Source organism: Antechinus flavipes, chromosome 1 (assembly GCF_016432865.1).
Source record: "Antechinus flavipes isolate AdamAnt ecotype Samford, QLD, Australia chromosome 1, AdamAnt_v2, whole genome shotgun sequence".
Taxonomy (NCBI): Eukaryota; Metazoa; Chordata; class Mammalia; order Dasyuromorphia; family Dasyuridae; genus Antechinus; species Antechinus flavipes.
In genome coordinates, this window is record NC_067398.1 from 110,701,293 (window position 1) to 110,720,686 (window position 19,394).

General features: G+C 34.2%; 1 protein-coding gene across 2 annotated transcripts in view; it reads right to left on the reverse strand.

Moving 5' to 3' along the window:
- Nucleotides 1–19,394, reverse strand: part of SLC1A1 (solute carrier family 1 member 1) — a 100,050-nt gene that overhangs the window by 29,518 nt on the left and 51,138 nt on the right. The window contains exon 1 of one of the 2 annotated variants that reach the window (XM_051987874.1): nt 15,177–17,776. The exons of the other annotated variant lie outside the window; for it this stretch is intronic. Within the exon in view, the coding sequence (XP_051843834.1) occupies nt 15,177–15,243 (67 nt within the window). The 5' untranslated portion in view covers nt 15,244–17,776. Of the gene's footprint in view, nt 1–15,176; nt 17,777–19,394 lie in introns of those variants that run through there. 2 annotated transcript variants of the gene reach the window in all.

Below are 19,394 nucleotides of genomic sequence, written 5' to 3' on the forward strand. Positions count from 1 at the left end.
ATCTTTATGTATATCTTCTTACCATTTACAAATGAGATAATTTTTAAGGTACTTAGCACAGTGTCTAGGCATAATAGGTGCCTAAGAATTGTATGTGCTTTTTAATTTAATTTAATTTTACCAAAAGCATTAAGAACTTTGATAACTTGGCTCTTGCTGTATTAGTGATTAGCTCAGAACCCACTCTGGGCCTGTGAGGGTGGCTGTGTCTCTCAGGATTCTAAGGGTAACCCTTAGGTAGTTAGGGTGTTTCTCTAATGCTCCTGATTCATGCCCTGGGAATTAAATGCAGTTATAAAGGGCTAATACTGATGAGATATATTACTGGATATGTTTGTTTCATACCAGTCTCACATTTATTTTATTTGGAAAAAATTACTTTGAAGTTCATGTCCTTGCCAAATTGTGACTGGACAGGAGGTATGGAATCTTTCTACCAAAAACCTCATGCTAATTTCCAAAGCACAGGACAACATGACATTTATTGAACTCCAGCAGCAAAGAAAATCCATTCTGGCTGCTGCCCCTAGGAAGTAACTATTTAAGTCATTTCCACCTCCAAATCTTATTAAGATGAATCAAAGAACTCTATTGCCAGTCATGGCCTAGAGCAGAAGTACAGGCATTGGTCTCTTGCCAAATCACTAAAACAAATTATAAAATATTATCATATGCTGAAAACAATCATGCATATGGATTTAATTCACTCTGACAGGAACATGTGAAATCTAATACCGCTAGAAATAAATCTTGAGAAAGAATTAAAAAGTACAAGAGGCACAATTCTCTGATTCATCTATGATCCTACCTACTGTGAGCATCTTAGATGATATTGAATTGTTTAATATGAAACACTGCATCAAAAGAATTAAAGGACTGGAGATTAAATATTCAACTATTGTCCCTGTACAAGCTTGGAATTCTGTTGAACAAAAGCTCTTTTGTATTTTTTTGAAGGGGGAAAGGTCCACTATTATTTAAACTACTAAAGCCTGTTTTTAACTTTTTCAAATAGTGTACATCTATTTCTTTTTAAAGAAATTTCAAAAGTAATTTTTTCAGTTACGTGTAAAGATAAATTTCAACATTCATTTTTTGTAAGATTTTGAGTTCCAATTTTTTTCACCCTCCCTCTCTTAGTTCCCCCTTCCCCAAGACAGGAAGCAATTTGATATAGGTTATACATGTGCAATATTTTAAAAACATATTTCCATATTAGTCATATTGTGAAAGAAAAATTAAAAGAAAAGGGAAAAGTCATGAGAAAGAAAAAGCAAAAAAAAAAATGGTGAAAATAATATGTTTGCATTGACATTCAGTCTCCATGTTTCTCTATCTGGATGCAGATGGAATTTCCTAACCCAAATCCATTGGAAGTATCCTGGATTACTGGATTGCTGATAAGAACTAAGTCTATCATAATTCTGCATAGGTATTTCTTGGTGACATATGATATGGACAGATTTTTTTCAGGACAGTTTGCTATCTTGACATAATCTCCTAGTAGGCTTTCTCTTCCTTTTCTAGGCCCTCAAAAGTCTCCCTTTGCTATTCCTATCCAAGTTGACTACATGTAACATCTGGCTTATATATAATCATCATTAACCAAGTTTTTCCTATATGTGAAGGCAGGTAGGTGATACAGCGGATAGTCAGGAAGACCTGAATTCAAATTTAGTCTCAGCCATTTAATAGCTGTTTCACCTTGGGCAAATCACTTCACCTTCATTTGCCTCAGTTTTCTCATCTGTAAAATGGGAGTAATAATAGCATTTACATTCTACAATTATTACAAGGATCAAATAAAATATTTGCAAGGTGTTTAATATAGTATTTTGTACATAGTAAACACCATATATTATTGTTTATTATATTATCATCATCATTATTTAGATTGCCAGGCAAATATCTTTTGAAAAGCCATGGAACTCATCAAAGAAGCCCTTTAGTATTGTGGGGCAGTTAATATCATTTTGCCCTCAAACAGAAACATCTGGAGACATTCCACATCTGGAAGGAATTCTTCTATTTGGATTAAGTAAAGGACATTGTTCATGAAGCTGGATGACAAATGGTCAAGACTGAATTAGTAGACCAAGACTTCTGTTGTTGTGTTATTATGAATTTCTTCTACAATATCCTTGATAAGTTGTCATCCAACCTTTGTTGGAAGATCTTTAATGATGGAGATTCTCATTACTTAATAAGGAGTTTTTATTATCTTAGACAGTGCTTCTTGTATATACTTCATTGTTGATAATATGCTATAGTCTTTTTAGTTCCACCATATGTCTTTCTATTGCCTTATTGGTGACCTTTATTTATTTATTTTTAACACACTATTCTATGATTTAGAGCCATTGTTGTTTGCCCTTTGTTCTCCAAGAGAACCAATGACATCAGCAGGATGATGTCTTGATGTGCAAATGAATTGGATTTAAGTGAAGCTAAGCTGTGCAAAGTCATCAATCTCACTCTCTCCTCCAAAGTCATCAGAGTCCAGTGACAAGATAGGTCGGGAGAACCCATGATGGATTAGGATGCAGTGGGAGATCTTGATCTTTTTAAGCTAAGGTCTTTCCCAAGTTTCATGGGATTTGATCAGAATGAATACTTGAAGAATAAGAATAAATATATGGAAGTGGGTAATGAGGAGGACTGTAAGAGTAAATAGCAACAGCATTATTCCTTCTAAGCATAGGAGATGTGATTGAAGTTGGTGAAGAGAATTCCTAGTGAAGAATCACGATCCTGTCTTAGAATATAGCTGCCTGAGACATGTAGAGATTATGTGACTTGTTCTGGTTCACAGACCCAGTAAATGAGAGAATTTGAAGTCAGAACACAAAATGAGACAGAGGGGAAGAATAAAACCTAAAGAGTGTGCCTCAGATTATGGGATACAAGAACCCTTTTTTACCTTAGAAACCTGTATACCTCTGATTTCCTGATTAGAACTGACAGAGCTAGATCTGACAGATTGAAGCTCCGGCTGCTGGCCGGAAGTGTACAGCCTGAACTTTGAACAAGACTGCTACAAAGGAAGCAGATGCTGAGAGCTAAACAATAGCAAGTTTTAAAAATAAACATCTTAAGGCACATGGGTCTTCCTAGAGCTCTCTGACTTAAACTACCACCCACTGATTTTTCCAAAAAGTTATTTTTCAATCACATCTCCTCCGCTCAAAGCAGCAGCATTAACAGTCTTAATGCTCAAGTCCTGGAATTAATCATTACATCAATCGCTTTCAGTTCTGGTATTTGGCTCTGAAGGCCACCGATTCTGGAATTATGAATGGATATGTCCTGGTACTAAAGAATTAATTATTATTGTTATTTAAATATAGGCTATTTCCAAATCTGCCTTGCCCATCCTATCCTCTTTCATAAGCTTCATTTATTTAAAGACATTTTTTGAAGAGAATAATGGACTGGGGAGTCAGGTACTTTGAGTTAGAGTCCCATTTGGGTCACTAAAACATCTTGAATGAGTGAAAAAAAGCAGCATTCTTTTAGTAAACAGTTTTTTTCAGTTACATGTAAAGAGAGTTTTTAACATTCATTAAAAAAAAGATTTTTGAATTTCTGATTTCTTTTCTTCCTCCTCTTATTCCCCAAGAGAGAAAGCAATCTGATATAAGTTATGCATATGCACATATATATATGTATAAAATCATGTAAACATTTCCACATTAGTCATGTTGTAAAAGGGGAAACAGAACAAAAGAGAAAAGCTATAAAAAATAAAAACAAAAAACCAAGTGAAAATAATATGCTTCAATCTGCATTCAGACTCCATAATTCTTTCTCTGGATGTGGACAGCCTTTTCCATCATGAGTCTTTTGGAATTGTCTTGGATCATTGTATTGTGAGCAGATCTAAGTCAATCATAGTTGATCGTTGTACAATTGTTACTATGTATAATGTTCTCCTGGTGCTGCTCACTTCACTCAGCATCAATTCATATATTCAAGTCTTCACAGATTTTTCCAAAATCTTTCTGTTCATCATTTCTTAATATTCCATTACATTCATATACCACAACTTGTTCAGCCATTTCCCCTTGATGGGTACTCTTACAATTTCTAATTTGTTGCCATCACAAAAAGAGCTACTGTAAATATTTTTTGCACATGTCCTTTTCCTTTTTTCAAGATCTCTTTGTGATATAGATCTAGTAGTGGTATTTATGGATCAAACAATATGCATAGTTTTATAGTCCTTTGGGCATAGTTCCAAATTGTTCTCTGGAATGGTTAGATCAGTTCATGACAATGCATTAGTATCCCAATTTTACTGTATCATTTATCACTTTCCTTTTCTGTCATATTAGCCAATATGATAGGTATGAGGTAGTATTTCAGAGTTACTTTAATTTTCATTTTTCTAATCAATAATGATTTAAAGCATTTTTATATATCTATAGATAATTTTAATTTCTGCATCTCAAAAATTCTTGTTCATATCCATTGATCATTTGTTAACTGGGGAATGATTTGTAATATTATATATTTGCTCAGTTTTATATATTTTTGAGAAATGGGACCTTTCTCAGAAATAATTACTATAAAAATTGTTTTCCATCTTTCTGAGAAATAGCATTTACTAAATGTTTACTATGTGCTATGAGCACTATGTTGTGAGGGATACAAATACAAAAGTGAGACAATCCCTGTTCTTGTTGTGATGATTTGAATAAGTCATTCCACATGGTGTAATGGGAAAAAGTCCTGGCCTTGGTCAGAAGATCAATTTCAAAACATAATTCTCTTAATTAGTAGCAATGTTGTCTTGGGACTATCAATTAAGCCTTTTGGTCCTCAGTTCTATTATCTGTGAGAGATTGGACCAAATTAATTGTAATAAGATATCTTTCCTCTCTGTTACTGGGCTAAATAACCTCTTCCAGTTCTAAATTTGTGATCCTGTCTGTTATGCTTCTTTCTGTCTTTTCCAAAATATAGCCTAGTGCCTAATACGGGATCATAATCATGAGCAATTATGTGGAGCCTTTAAGGATAGCAAAATTCTTTGCGTATATTATCTAAGGTGATGGCCAAAACAACCCCATCAAGAAATGGGAGGGATTCTATTATTTTCTATACATTTCAGATGCAGAAACTGAGACTGACAGATTGAGTGACTTGCCCATGGTGACTTTGATAATATGATAATATATGTATGTATATGTGTGTGTGTGTGTATACACATACACACACACATGTTGTTGTTTTTCCTTCTTTCTGAAAGAGGAAAATATCATTAGAGAAGTGATGACATGCAAATGAATTTACGTGAGGGAGGCTGTGCAAAGTCACCAGTCTCACTTTCCCCTTCAGGGTCAACTGGGTCCCATAGCCAGACTGGAGGTGGCCCTGGATGCAGTAGGAGATCTTGGCTTTTTTAAGCTAAGGTCTTCAACAGTTTGATTGAAGTCAGATCCATTCAGTGATTAAGGTTAGATATCAAATGGAGCAAAGAATCTCCTCTTTTGCTTAGTTAAATAAAAGTAACTAAATAAATAAATCTGGGAAATAAATCAGGGTTTCTGGCCAATGTTAACTACATACCTTAATGTGTATTTGTGTTACATTTTTAAACCAATATCCATCTATATATACACATACATACTCTAAGGTGTATAGCTGAACTAAGGCTTTCTTGACTCAAAGTGATACCTTCTATACCTTCCACTCTACTTCCAGTTTCATATTAGGACCTCACTATATATTTATAGATTCATGTTGGCACGTATTACAGGCTTAATAAATGCTTGTTGACTAAATTTGATAGGATGACCAGAGATCCTCATTTGATCTTTACCTTATAGGTAGATGCTATTCTCAGTTCCATTTTATAGATAAGGAAATTGAGACTCAGAGAGTTTAAGTGACTTCTTAGCACCATACAGCTAGCAATAATAAAATGATAATAAAAGATAACATTATAGGTTTTAAGGTATGCAAAATGTTTTATCTAATATTATTTTATTCACTCCTCAAAACAACCCTCTGAGGTAAGTGCTATTATTATCCTTATTTAAAGATGGGGAAACTGAAGCTCAGAGAGTTTAAATGACTTTCCAGGATCATACAGCTAGTATGTATGGAATAAAAATAATATGATAAGGTTTTAAGGATTGCAGAATGTTTTACCTAATATATGATTTGGTCCTCAAAACTACCCTCTGAGGAAGATATTATTATATCAGTATTTAAAGATGGGGAAATTGAGCATCAGAGATTTTGTGACTTGCCCAGGTTCATATAGGAAGTCATAATAATAACTTTAACATATTATTATAGTGCTTTAAGATTTATGAAATGCTTATTTCTGAGAATTATAACTAGCATTCAAATGTTTTGAGGTTTACAAAATGCCTCATAAGTACCTCATTTGATTCTCACAACTCTGGGAAGTAGATATTATTATTGTTGTTGATGCTATTGTTTAGTTGTATTCGACTCTTGGTGACTCTGTGAACCATATCCTCTATGGTTTTTTTTTTTTTAAATACTGGAGTGACGTGTCATTTTCCTCTCTAGTGGAATAAGACAAACAGATTAAGTAACTTATTCAGGGTCACATAAGTAATAAGTATCTGAAGCAGAATTGGAACTCAGGTCTTCTTGACTTGATTAAAAGAATGAAATCAGGCCAGACACCAATGAATTAAGGTCATTAATAACTGTTTAAAACACAAAACAGAAATTAAAAACAATTCACATCAGTAGAACCAGAATGTCTTTTGCAGCCAGGGAGTCGTTGGGTATGATTTTGCTGAATTGTGCATCTCTACCTCAGGAAAGTTAAACTATGAAAACATTCAAATAACTCAAATCATCTTTTTTTCCTTCTCTAAAATTTCAGATTCTTCTTTTACTAAAATGAGAAACTCAATTACATTTTCACATTCTCCAGAAATATAGAGGTCACTAGAGCTCCTGACCTATTAGTTCAGAATGAAGGCAGTATTCTCAGAATCTAGGCCTTACAGGGGCCAAGGTGATTTTGCCAGACAAACTTGGGCAGGAGTCTCTGCCCAACTTGCCACTTACAGGCTCTATGCAAAGATCCAGTAGGAAACTCACTCCATGATGAGAAGCATCCACTCTGCTTTTGCAGCCTTCTAATTGTTAGGGCGTCTTCACAAGAAGTAGGGGACAACATCACTTTTCCACCCTGAAGAATGCACTTTATATCATACTCTGCCCTTTAGAGCCAAGCAGAACACGTCTAATCTCTCTTTCATGTGACAACCCTCCAAATATTTAAAAATTATAACCACGTTCCCACTAATGACAAATCTTTTCTTCTCCAGACTAAACATTTCCAATTCAAACATTCCTCCTATGAAATATTTGAAACCCTCATCCTGGATGTCCTTGTCTGGTTTCTTTCTAATATATCTAGATTATTCAGATTATTATAATTTTATTAACAATAATAGCAGTTAGCTTTAAGATTTGCAAAGAAGTTTACAAATAATATCCCATTTGATGCTCACAACAATCCTCTGAGTTAGAGGTATTATTATCCCATTTCATAGATGAAGAAACTAGATCAAAGAGTTGATGTGATTTTAGAAGAAAAGGTGTAAAAGAAAATGAGTCCTGTGTAGAAAACTTTCATGTTTTATTTCTTTATTTTTTTAATAATTATAACTTTTTATTTACAGTTTTATTTCTTTATAATTTTAAAAATCAATGCCTTAGGTTTTTCTATTATTCTTCTAGTCTTACTATCTTAGAATCCCTAATATCCTTTGAAGTTCAGTTCAGAGAAAACCTTCTACATGAAAATTTTCCAGATGCTGATGTCTCCTCTTAAGTTATCTTTCATTTATATATTTACTTTCTATATTGCATGCACAAAAGTCTATCACATGTGCATATATACCTATGTATGTATTAATATACATTATATTATTATTATTTATATATAATATATAATAAACATTATTAATAATAATTATACACACACACATACATACACATGTATGTTGTTTCCTCTGATAGATTGTAAGCTTCTTGAAGACAGGAACTATTACTTATCAGTAAGTCAGTTACCTAACAGTCAATCGACTAACATTCTATGTTAGGCATGTGTTATATACGTCTCTTTATGTCCCTAGCACCTAATATAATGTCTGTGGTAGGCATTTAATAAATATTTGTTGATATTTGCATGATTGTTCTCATAGCTATGAATTGTTGATGTTTTTGACATTGTACCATCTACCTTCCCATGTACACATGCATACACATATATATTAGAGATCAATAATCAATCCCTTATGTTTTGTAAATGAAATTTGCATATGAAATGTCAATGAATTGAAGAGTCAGTGTGATGATGGATTGACATCAATCCATCAATCACAAACATTTATTAAGGAATTATCAGTTAGGTAGGCACTGGACATAAAAGGATGAAGAAATGAAATAATTCATGATTTCAAGTAATTTATGTTCCATCAGGGGAGTCAAATACAAAACCAAAATAAGTCTTGGAAGTTTTTTGCTTTTGTTGAGGCTCTCTAGCTGGATTTCAAAAGGGCTGAGCATTTCTGTAACTGTGCCTGATGGCAGCATTGGTAATTTCAGTCCAATTGTCTAAGAATATATGAGATAATTTTTTGTTTTCCTTTTCAACTTTAGAGGAATGTTTAAGCAGCTTACTGCTAAACCAAAGCCCATGGAAACCATCAGAAGCACCACAGAGATTTGGAGAACTTTGCATTTTTAGCTCCAAAGTCCATATAAAGCTCTGGCACCAGTAGTCAAGTTCCAGACCTAGTGAGACTTAGCTTATGCCTACTGATTACATGCCCCACAACCCAGTGATTACTCTAGCATCCATCTCTATAGCTCTCTCTAATAACCAACAATGGGGATAATAACACCTTCCCTTCACACAGCTCTTCAGGGTTAGCCAAGTATAGTTACATACATTATCTCATCAGGTTCTCACAACAACCTGGTGAGACAGAATGGGAGATGTGACTATTCTTGTTTTAATAATGATGATAATAACCCATCTTGCCAAGGCCAGCATTCTCTTGGTGGTGCTTCATATGAGTCACAGAACACCATGATCTCAGGAGAATCAAGATGATGGGTGAGCCAAAGGGCAAAAGGAAAAGGTGCACTGGACATCAGTAAGTTTATAGCACATAGCTAACACTCATACACAACAAGGGGGAATAAAAGACATCAGTCATCATGGAGGCAGAAGAAAAGAAGGCAGGCTCATTTCTCATGTAGATAAATGGATGTTGCTGTGGCTGCAGCCAATATAAAGAAATAAAATAAGGAGAGTGTGTCCAACTGGGTAGAAGGCTGACTTTGGATTCAAACCCTGCCTTTGCCACATGCTGGCTGTGTGATCTGAGCAAATCACTTAAGTTTTTAGTATGTACATACATGGATGTGTCGTTCCTTCATTTCAGATACTTCTGACTCTTCACGACCCTACTTAGGGTTTTCTTAGCAAAGATACTAGTGTAGTTTATCATTTCCTTTTCCAGCTCATTTTACTCAAGAGGGAATTAAGGCAGATAGGATTTAGTGACTTATCCAAGGTCACACAACTAGGACGTAACTAAGGCTGGATTGGGGTTTAGGAAGATGAATCGTCCTGATCCCAAGCCCAGTGCTTTATCTGCTGCACTATCTACCTTCCCATGTACGCAAGTTTACAGACACATGTATGTGTATGCACACATGGCCCAATATATAACATCTATCTATCTACCTATATGTATTAGAGATCAATAAGTTGATCCCCTCTGTTTTACAAATAAGAAAACTGAAGCAGAGAGAGATAAGTGCCTGTCCTAAGCCTAAAAAAGCAGTATGAAGACTTAAACCCAGTTCCTTGAATTGAAGCTTTAGGGCGGTTCTACTATATATAATGCTACTTTTCAAGAAAGGGGAAAATGGAATTTAGCTAAGCAAATTTCCCTTAGGGCATGGTTTTCTTTTGTCCTTGTCACTAGGACTATCTTTTTTTCATGATATTATTGTGATGTAAGAGTATGTTCCCTGTTGAAAGATTGAAGCTCTTTATATAGCTCCTTTGCTGGTTCTATGGAGGAAAGGCAAATTAATATCATAATTCCTCTTGATTCAATAGTTGTTCTGGGACTAACACTTATTTTATGATGAACTCAGGGAAAGGCTTAAATCATTGGTGCAAAACTGCTTAGCCCACCTCACTTTCAACACTAAGGAATAATTTATGGCAAGTTATTTTAGTTCTGGAGTAGAGAGGACAAAAGAAGGGAATGCTAGCAGCTAAGCCTTTTCTTTGGAACTGTCTTAAATGTGAAATAGCATCTTTTTTGTATATCATACAGATTACAATATAATGAGATCATAGGAATTAGAGCTAAAAAGGAAATTCACAGGTAATTGAGCTCAATTCATTGATTTTAGAGATAAGGAAACAGAGGGGGGAGGATGAGTTGCTTAGGGTTATAAAAGAGTAAGTTTCAGAACTGGAATTAAAATTCAAGCCTTCTGGGACCACTAGTTCAATTCTCACATTTTACACAAACTTCCACACAATATTAAGTATGTGGCATGCTACCAGTATTTCTAAAGCAAGCATTTAATATTCTTATCGTTGGAAGTTAATTACAAATGATAGATGTTATATCAGCTTATAAGCATGTTCATAACTATAAGAAGAAAAAACATTTAAATTTACACTTAGACAAATGTATATATTAACTATTAATTATTCACAATAATGGAGGCACTCATTAGCATGAATAATAGAAAACTATGGATAATCTGATTTCTAGACATTGCAAATGGGATTCTAGCTTCTCACTTTAGTTAGGATAGGATAGTTCACATAACTATATAGGGGGAAGATAGCTATATGTGAGTGGATAAATATGCCCTCTACTTCAAAAGACCATTCTTCCTACGTAAATGCCTTTCCTGTTCCTTCTTTTGTACTTGGTAGAATTTTTTCTGATTACATATAAAGATTTTTCTTTTCTTTCTTTTTTTTCTTTCTTCTATCTTTTTTTTTTTTTTTTTTTCCTGAGGCAATCATAATTAAGTGACTTTTCCAGGTTCACAGAGCTAGGAGGTATTAAATGTCTGAAGTCAAATTTGAACTCAGGTACTCCTGTCTTCAGGGCCAGTGCTCTATCCACTATACCATTTAGCTGCCCCAAAGATTCTTTTTTTTTTTTTAAATAAGATTTTGAGTTTCAAATTTTTCTTCCTCCTTTCCCTTCCTCCTCCCGCTGACAGCAATTAATCTCATATAGGTTATACATGTATTATTATTTTAAATGTATCTCTACATTAGTTAAGTCATGAAAGAAGAATCAGAACAAAAGGGAAAAACAGGAGAGAGAGAAAAAAAGTCTGAGAAAAGCTAAGTTTATTATAGTTGATCATTGTACAATGTTGCTATTACTGTGTGCAATGTTCTACTGGTTCTGGTTTTTCTGAAATCTACCTGCTCATAATTTCTTACACAGCATTCCATTACATTCATACACTGTAGCTTGTTCCTCAGTTGATGGGCATCCCCTCAATTTCCAATTCTTTGCCACCATAAAAAGAGGTGTTATAAATATTTTTGCACATGTAGGTTCTTTTCCTTTTTCTATGATTTCTTTGGGATACAAACCTAATATTGGTACTGTTGGATCAAAGGGTATACACAGTTTTATAACCCTTTGGGCATAGTTCCAAATTGTTTTTCCAAAATGGTTGGATCAGTCCTAATTATCCCACATCTTCTTCAACATTTATCATTTTTGTCAAACAGTATCAAACAGTAGATTATTATAGTCATTTACTACTATGTCTTGTGTACCTAACTTATTCCAGTGATTCTGCACTCTATTCCTCTGTCAGTTCCAAATAGTTTTGATGGTTGTAGCTCTATAATTCAGTTTTGGTAAACTTCCTTTGTATTTTTTTCCATCAATTCCCTTTATATTATTGACATTTTGTTCTTTCAGATGAATTTTGTTATTTTTTTCTAGCTCTATGAAATACTTTTTTTGTAATTTGGTTGGTATGGCACTGAAGAAATAAATTAATTTAGGTAGAATTGTCATTTTAATTATATTAGATTGGTAGGCCCATGAGCAATTGATATTTTCTCAGTTGGTTAGGTCTAACTTAATTTGTGGAAAAGTGTTTTGTAATTGTGTTCATATAGTTCCTGGAATTGTCTTGGCATGTAAACTCCCAAATATTTTATATTGTCTATAGTTACTTTAAATAGAACTTTTCTTTCTGTCTCTTGCTTCTGGACTTTATTGATAGCATATAGAAATGCTGATGACTTATATGGGTTTATTTCATAGCCTGCAACTGTTAAAGTTGTTTTTTCAAGTAATTTTTTAGTTGATTCTCTAGGATTAAATATATTATAACATATTATCTGTAAAGTACAAGTTTTGTATTCTCATTGCCAATTCTAATTTCTACAATTCCTTTTTCTTCTCTTATTGCTGAAGTTAGCATTTATAGTATAATATTGAATAATAGTTTTGATAATGGACATCCCTGTTTCTGCCCTGATCTTACTGAGAAATTTCTAGCTTAATTACATTACACATAATGCTGCTAATCTATCATTGGTCTATTATTTTAAGGAAAACTTCGTTTATTCCAATGCTCTTTAACGGTTTTAATAGGAATGGGTGCTGTATTTTTTGAAAATCTATCTAATGTATCTATTGAGATAATCATATGAATTCATAGGTTTTGTTATTATTATGGCTATTTATGCTAATATTTTCATTAATATTGAACCAACTTTACATTCCGGGTATAAATCCCACTTGATCATAGTACAATATCATCATTATAAATTGTAATCTCTTTGCTAATATTTTATTGAAAAATTTTGCATCAATATTCATTAGGAAAATTGGTTTATACTTTTCTTTATTTGGCTCTTCTTAGTTTCTGTACCATATTTATGTCACAAAATAAATTTATAAGACTCCACTTATTTTCCCAAATAGTTTATATAGTATTGCAATTAATAGTTCTTTAAATGTTTGGTAGAATTCACTTGTAATATATCTGGTTTAGAAAATTTTCCCTAGGAAATTCATTGACATTTTGTTCAATTTCCTTTTCTAAAATGAGGTTATTTAAATATTTTATTTCTTCTTTTCTTAATGTGGGCAATTCATATTTTGTAAGTGTTTGTCCATTTCACTTAGATTGTCATATTTATCGGCACAGAATTAGTTAAAATAGCTCCTAATTATTGCTTTAATTTCTTCTTTATTGGTAGTGAATTTACCCTTTTCGTTTTTCATACTGGTAATGTGCTTTTCTTCTTGTTAAAATCAAAATTAACCAAAGGTTAATTTATTTTATTTTTTCCCCCTTAAAACTAGCTCTTAGTTTTATGTTAAATAATTTTCTTATTTTAAATTTTATTAATCTCGTTTTTATTTTCAGAATTTTTAATTTGACATTTAGTTGGGGATTTTTAATTTGTTCTTTTTCTAGTTCCTTAGTTGCATGCCCAGTTCATTGATCTCTTTATTTTATTCACATGAGCATTTAGAGAAATCCAATATTCCCTAGAACTGCTTTGACTGCATCCCACACATTTAAATATGTTGTCTCTGTTGTCATTCTCTTTGAAAAATTGATTGATTCAATGATTTGTTCTTTGATCTACTCATTCTTTAGATTCTTTAGGATTCTATTACTTAATTTCCAATTAATTTTTAGTTTATTTTTTTCATGGCCCTTTATTACATATAATGTTTACTGCATCATCTGAAAAGGGTGCATTTAACATTTCTTCCTTTTTACATTTGATTGTGAGGTTTTTATGCTCTAATACATAGTCAGTATTTGTGTAGGTGCCATATACCACTGAGGAAAAAGGTGTATTTCTTTGTTTGTTTGTTTGTTTATTTGTTTTTTTGCTGAGGCAATTGGGGTCAAGTGATTTGTCTAGGGTCACACAACTAGGAAACGGTAAGTGTCTTAGGCCAGATTTGAACTCAGATTCCCCTGACTTCAGGGGTGATACTCTACCAACTGTGCCATCTACCTGCCCCAGTGATTTCTTTATATCCCCATTAAATTTTCTCCAGAGGTCTATCATATCTTAAGTTTTCTAAGATTCTATTTACTTCATTAGCTTTTATCTTGTTTATTTTGTGCTTAGATTTATCTCATTGTGAGAGAGGGAAATTGAGGTCCCTCACTATTACACTTATGCTATTTCTTCCTGTAATTCATTTAACTTTTCCTCTAAGGATTTGAATGTATAACACTGGTTAGTATTAATGTTACATCATTGTCTATGGTATCTTTTAGTAAGCTATATGCTCCTTCCTTATTTTATTTTAGTATTTTGTTTTTGATAAGGATTGCTATCCCTACTTTTTTTTTTAACTTTTGCTGAAACATAATATATTATACCCCAATATTTTACCTTTATCTATGTGTATCTTTCTGCTTCAAAAATGTTTCTTTTATGCATTTTATTATAGACTTCTGATTTTTAACCCACTGTGCAATCCACTTCTATTTTATGGGATAGTTTATCCATTCACATTCACAGTTATGATTATTATGTATTTCCCTTCATCCATTCCCTCTTTTATACTTTTCTCTCTGTTTTTACCCTATTTCTCCTTACCAGTATTTTGCTTATAACTCTCACATTCCTTAATCTGCTCTTCCTCCTTTCCTTCCCCTCCCATTTCTGCCCTCCCTCTTAGCAACCCCCTTTCCCTTTTCTTTCCCTCGTTTCCTTCTACTTCCTATTTCATAAGATTCATTTCTATACCCAACTGAATGTGTGCATTATTCACTCTTGGAGCCAAATCTGATGAGTTAGGTTCAAAAAATGCTCATCCCATCTCCTTTCTTTCCCTCTACTGTAATAGGTCTTTTGTACCTCTTTATGTGATGTATTTTATCCTATTCTGCCTTTCCTTTTCCTCTTCTCTCAGTACAATTCTTTTTTTTTTTTTAACCCTCTTACTTTTTTTTAATATCATCACATCAAAGTCATTCTTTGTCTATGCATTATAACAGATCTATACCTGTTATAATAAAGTTATGATTTTCAAGAATTATAAGTATCATCTTTCCAAATAGGGATGTAAACAGCTTAATCATATTGAATAACAATTTTTTTTTCTGTTTACCTTTTTGTGCTTCTCTTGAGTCTTGCATTTGAAGATTGAATTTTCTGTTCAGCTCTGGTCTTTTCATCAGAAAAGTTAGACTCCCACTTTATTGAATGTCTATTTTTCCCTGAAAGTTGTGCTCAATTTTGCTGGGGTTGATTCTTGTTTGCAATTTCAGCTCCTTTGCCTTTTGGAATATCCCTCTGATCCTTTAAGGTAGAAGATGCTAAATTCTGTGTAATCCTGACTATGACTCCTCGATATTTGCTTAGTTTCCTTCTGGTTGTTTGCAATATTTTCTTTTTCACCTAATAATTCTGGAGTTTGGCTGTAATATTCCTTGGAGTTTTCATTTTGTGGTCTTTTTCAGGAGGTGATGGGAGAATTCTTTCAATGACTATTTTACCCTCTGCTTCTAGGATATCAGGGCAATTATACTTGATAATTTCTTAAAAGATGTTTCCCAGACTTTTTTTTTTGGATCATGGCTTTCAGGTTTTTTCAATATTTTCCAGTAATTTAAAAATGTTCTCTCCTGAATCTATTTTCCAGATAATTGTTATTCCAATGAAATATTTTACATTTTATTTTATCTTTTTATTCTTTTGATTTTGTTTAACTGATTCCTGATGTTATCATTGAGTCATTAGTTTCCACTCATCAAATTTTAAGTTTTAAGGAATTTTTTCCTTCAGTTATTTTTGAACCTTCTTTCCATTTGGTTAATTCTACTTTTAAAGGAATTGTCTTTCCCATTTAGCCAATGGATATTTTCCCTACTTGGTCAATTCTATTTTTTAGGAGGTGTTTTCTTCAGTCAATTTTTATGCTTCCTTTTCCAAGTTGTTAATTCTTTTTTTTTCCCATAATTCTCCTGCATAACTCTTATGTCCTTTCCCAATTTTTCTTCTTTCTTATTATCCAATTCTAAAAGCTTTTCTGATTTCTTCAAAAAATACTTTTTAGACTTGAGAGCAATTTGTATTCCCCTTTGAGGTTTCACATGTAGTCATTTTGACATTGTTGTGCTCTTCTAAGTTTTAAATTTGATTTTCCCTGTTGCTATAGTAGCTTTCTATGGTTAGGACTCTTTTTTTTTAAATAGAGGACTACTGCTGGAGGTACTGTCCCAAGCTTCTTGTGCTATGGGCCAGAAGCCTGGTCACTGGCTTTCCATGCTGGGGCCTGAGATGCTTGCCACTTGCCCACTGCCCTGGGGTGGCTCAGCCTAGTCACACTTTTTGTACTGGCGTTCTGAGATCAGCAATTTGCCTTTTGTTTTGGAGTTGGGGTTTTTACAGCCCGTCTGCTGTGCCACTAGCCTGCTGAGCTAGAATTGAAGAGTCTCAGTTGCGGATCTGCGCTGTGGCTTAAAAGTCTCCATCTGGCTTGCTTGGACAAGCCTGAGTTGAGCTGTTCTCCTCTTTTTAATCAAATGAGATAGAATTCAGGGGTCTTCAAACTTTTTAAATAGGGGGCCAGTTCACTGTCCCTCAAACTGTTGGAGGGCCGGATTATAGTAAAAACAAAAACTTTCTTTTGTGGGCCTTTAAATAAAGAAACTTCATAGCCCTGGTGAGGGGGATAATTGTCCTCAGCTGCTGCATCTGGCCAGCAGGCCGTATTTTGAGGACCCCAGATCTTTGCTAATGTCTTTCTAAGTTATCTTAAACTGGAAAATTGTTTTACTCTGTCTTTTTATGGGTTCTGTTGCTCCAGGATCTGTTTAGAGACTTGAGGGAAACTGGGGAGGGCTCAGGCAACTTTTTGATTTCTTCCTGATATCTTGGCTCTGTCTTGACCATTCTTCCTAAATAAAATGCCTTTCCTTTTTTTTTTTTTTTTTTTTAAATATGTTCCTCAACTCCATCTGAATCTGACTTTCAACATTACTCCTTCCAGGAAGCTAGGTGGTACAATAGATAAAAGCACTGGACTTGGAGTCATAAAGACCTCAATCTTCCAGATCTAGCCTCTGACATGTACTAGCTACGTGACCCATGACGAGTTACTTAATCCTATTTGCCTCAATTCCCTCATCTATAAAATGAGAAGGAAATGACAAATTACTCTGGTATCTTTGCCAAGACAATCCTAAATTGGGCCACAAACAGTTGGACACAACTAAAACAACTGAATAACAACAACCTGCCCTGGTAAATAGCAGAGACAAAGCCAGGACCTATCATTTCACTGGTCTAGGAAACTAAAAATGAAATTACTTCTGTCAATGTAAGTCAGCAACTTCTGTACAATAGTTTTACAGACTTACCTAGAGCAACTTAGAGTTGCTTATTTAGGGTCCCAGCCTATGGTGGGATTTGAACCCAGGTCTTCTTAGCACTCAAGACTGGTACTCTGTTTTCTCTATTATTGCTTTTTTTGGTAAATGCTACTTCTACTGTCACCACTGCTACCACTACTGGTACTATTGCTACTACTACCATTATACTATTACTACTTCTAGTACTACTACTGCTACCACCACTGCTACTACTACTATAACTACTACTGCCACTATTACTACTATTACTACCACCATTACTACCACCACCACCAATACTACTCCTACTACTATTACTACTACTACCACCACTATTACTATTACTACTACTACCACTACTACTACTACTGCCACTAGGAATACCACTGCTATTACTACTACTACTACTACCACCAGTACTACCACCACTATTATTACTACTATTGCTGCTGCTACCACTAGTGTGTGTATATATATAAACACATATATGGAAGGAGGGAGAGAGGAGAAAGAGAAGGGGGAGGGAGGGAGAGACAAAGAGATAATTTATAAAGCACTTTCCTTATAACCACTTAGGTAGATAGTGCAATTATAATTATTTCCCTTTCATAACTGAAGGAAAAGGTGTATAGAGGTTAAGTAATCATTTGGAGACCTCGTAGCAACATGTAGTCGACATTGTGATATGACAGTCAAAAAGCTTTGTCTGTGGTAAGAAGAGTAACATTCCCAAAAGAGGAGATGACAATTCCTCTGGACTCTTCTCTGACCAAGTCTCTCATGTTCAGTTGTGGATGTCACATTTAAAGCAGGATGTTGTTAAACCGGAGAACATCCTGAGGTTGTTGAGGAGCCATGAGTTATGCCATTATCTAGAAATTTGGCTTAAAAAGACTTAGGGGAGGTATGAGAGTTATCTTTAACATTTGAAGGCTGCCATATGGAAGAGGGATTAGCTTTGTTTTGTTTAGCTCTGGAGGAAAGAGCTAGACAGATCACATCAAAATTTCAAAGAGGCAGCTTCAGGCTCAAGTAAGGAAAATTTTTCTAACAATTAGAAACATTCTACTTTTTAATATCTTGCAAGGTAGATTAGATGACTTATGAGGTATTTTCCAACTCTGACATTGTGATTATATAAGTTAATCAATGATGCAGAGAAGTAATAGAGGTATATTTCAAATTCATATTACTTCAGACTCCAAATTCGTTGCTCTTACCCATGTTTTATTGCCCCTTTAATTCTATAAAATACTAGTTATTTCTCTATTCTTCATTCTTTCATTTTCTTTATAATGACAGTTTATTGTTTACAATAGAGTTCAATGTATTCTGCTTTCCCTATTAAATAGTAGACATCTTGAGAGAAGAGATCCCGTCTTCTTTTTCTTAGCACAGAACCTGGAACACACTGAATAAATGTGTGTTTTCCTGCCTCCTCCCGCCCTGGATCCCTCCCTCCCTCCTTTTCTTCCTCTCTCTCTCCCTCCCTTCCCTCCTCTCTTCCTTTCTCTCTCTCTCCCTTCCTCTATTCCTCCCTCCTTCCCTCTCTTCCCTCTTCTTTTCTTCCCTCCCTTCTTCCCTCCCTTCTTCCCTTCCTTTTCATCTCTCCTTTTCTCTTTCTTTCCCTCCCTCCTTCCTTCCCTCCCTCTTTTCCTCCCTTCTTCCCTTCCTTTCTTCCTTCTTTCTTCTCCTTACTCCTCCACTTACTCCCTCTCTCTTTTCCCCTCACACCCTCTATTCCTTCCACTTCATAGAAAGCTTTGCATATAATGGGTACTCAAAAATACTTAACATTTACAAATAAGCCACCAAGAATTTTCCTAAAGTTTATTCCTGGAAAGTTCTGAGAAAAAAAAAAAAGAGTCAGATATTTGACAAAGAACAGCCCAACAAAGTTTGATTTAAGCATAGGAAGAAGAAGCAGAAGAAAAAAATTTTTGCCCCTGGGCTTTTCAAGAAACACTCTGCTC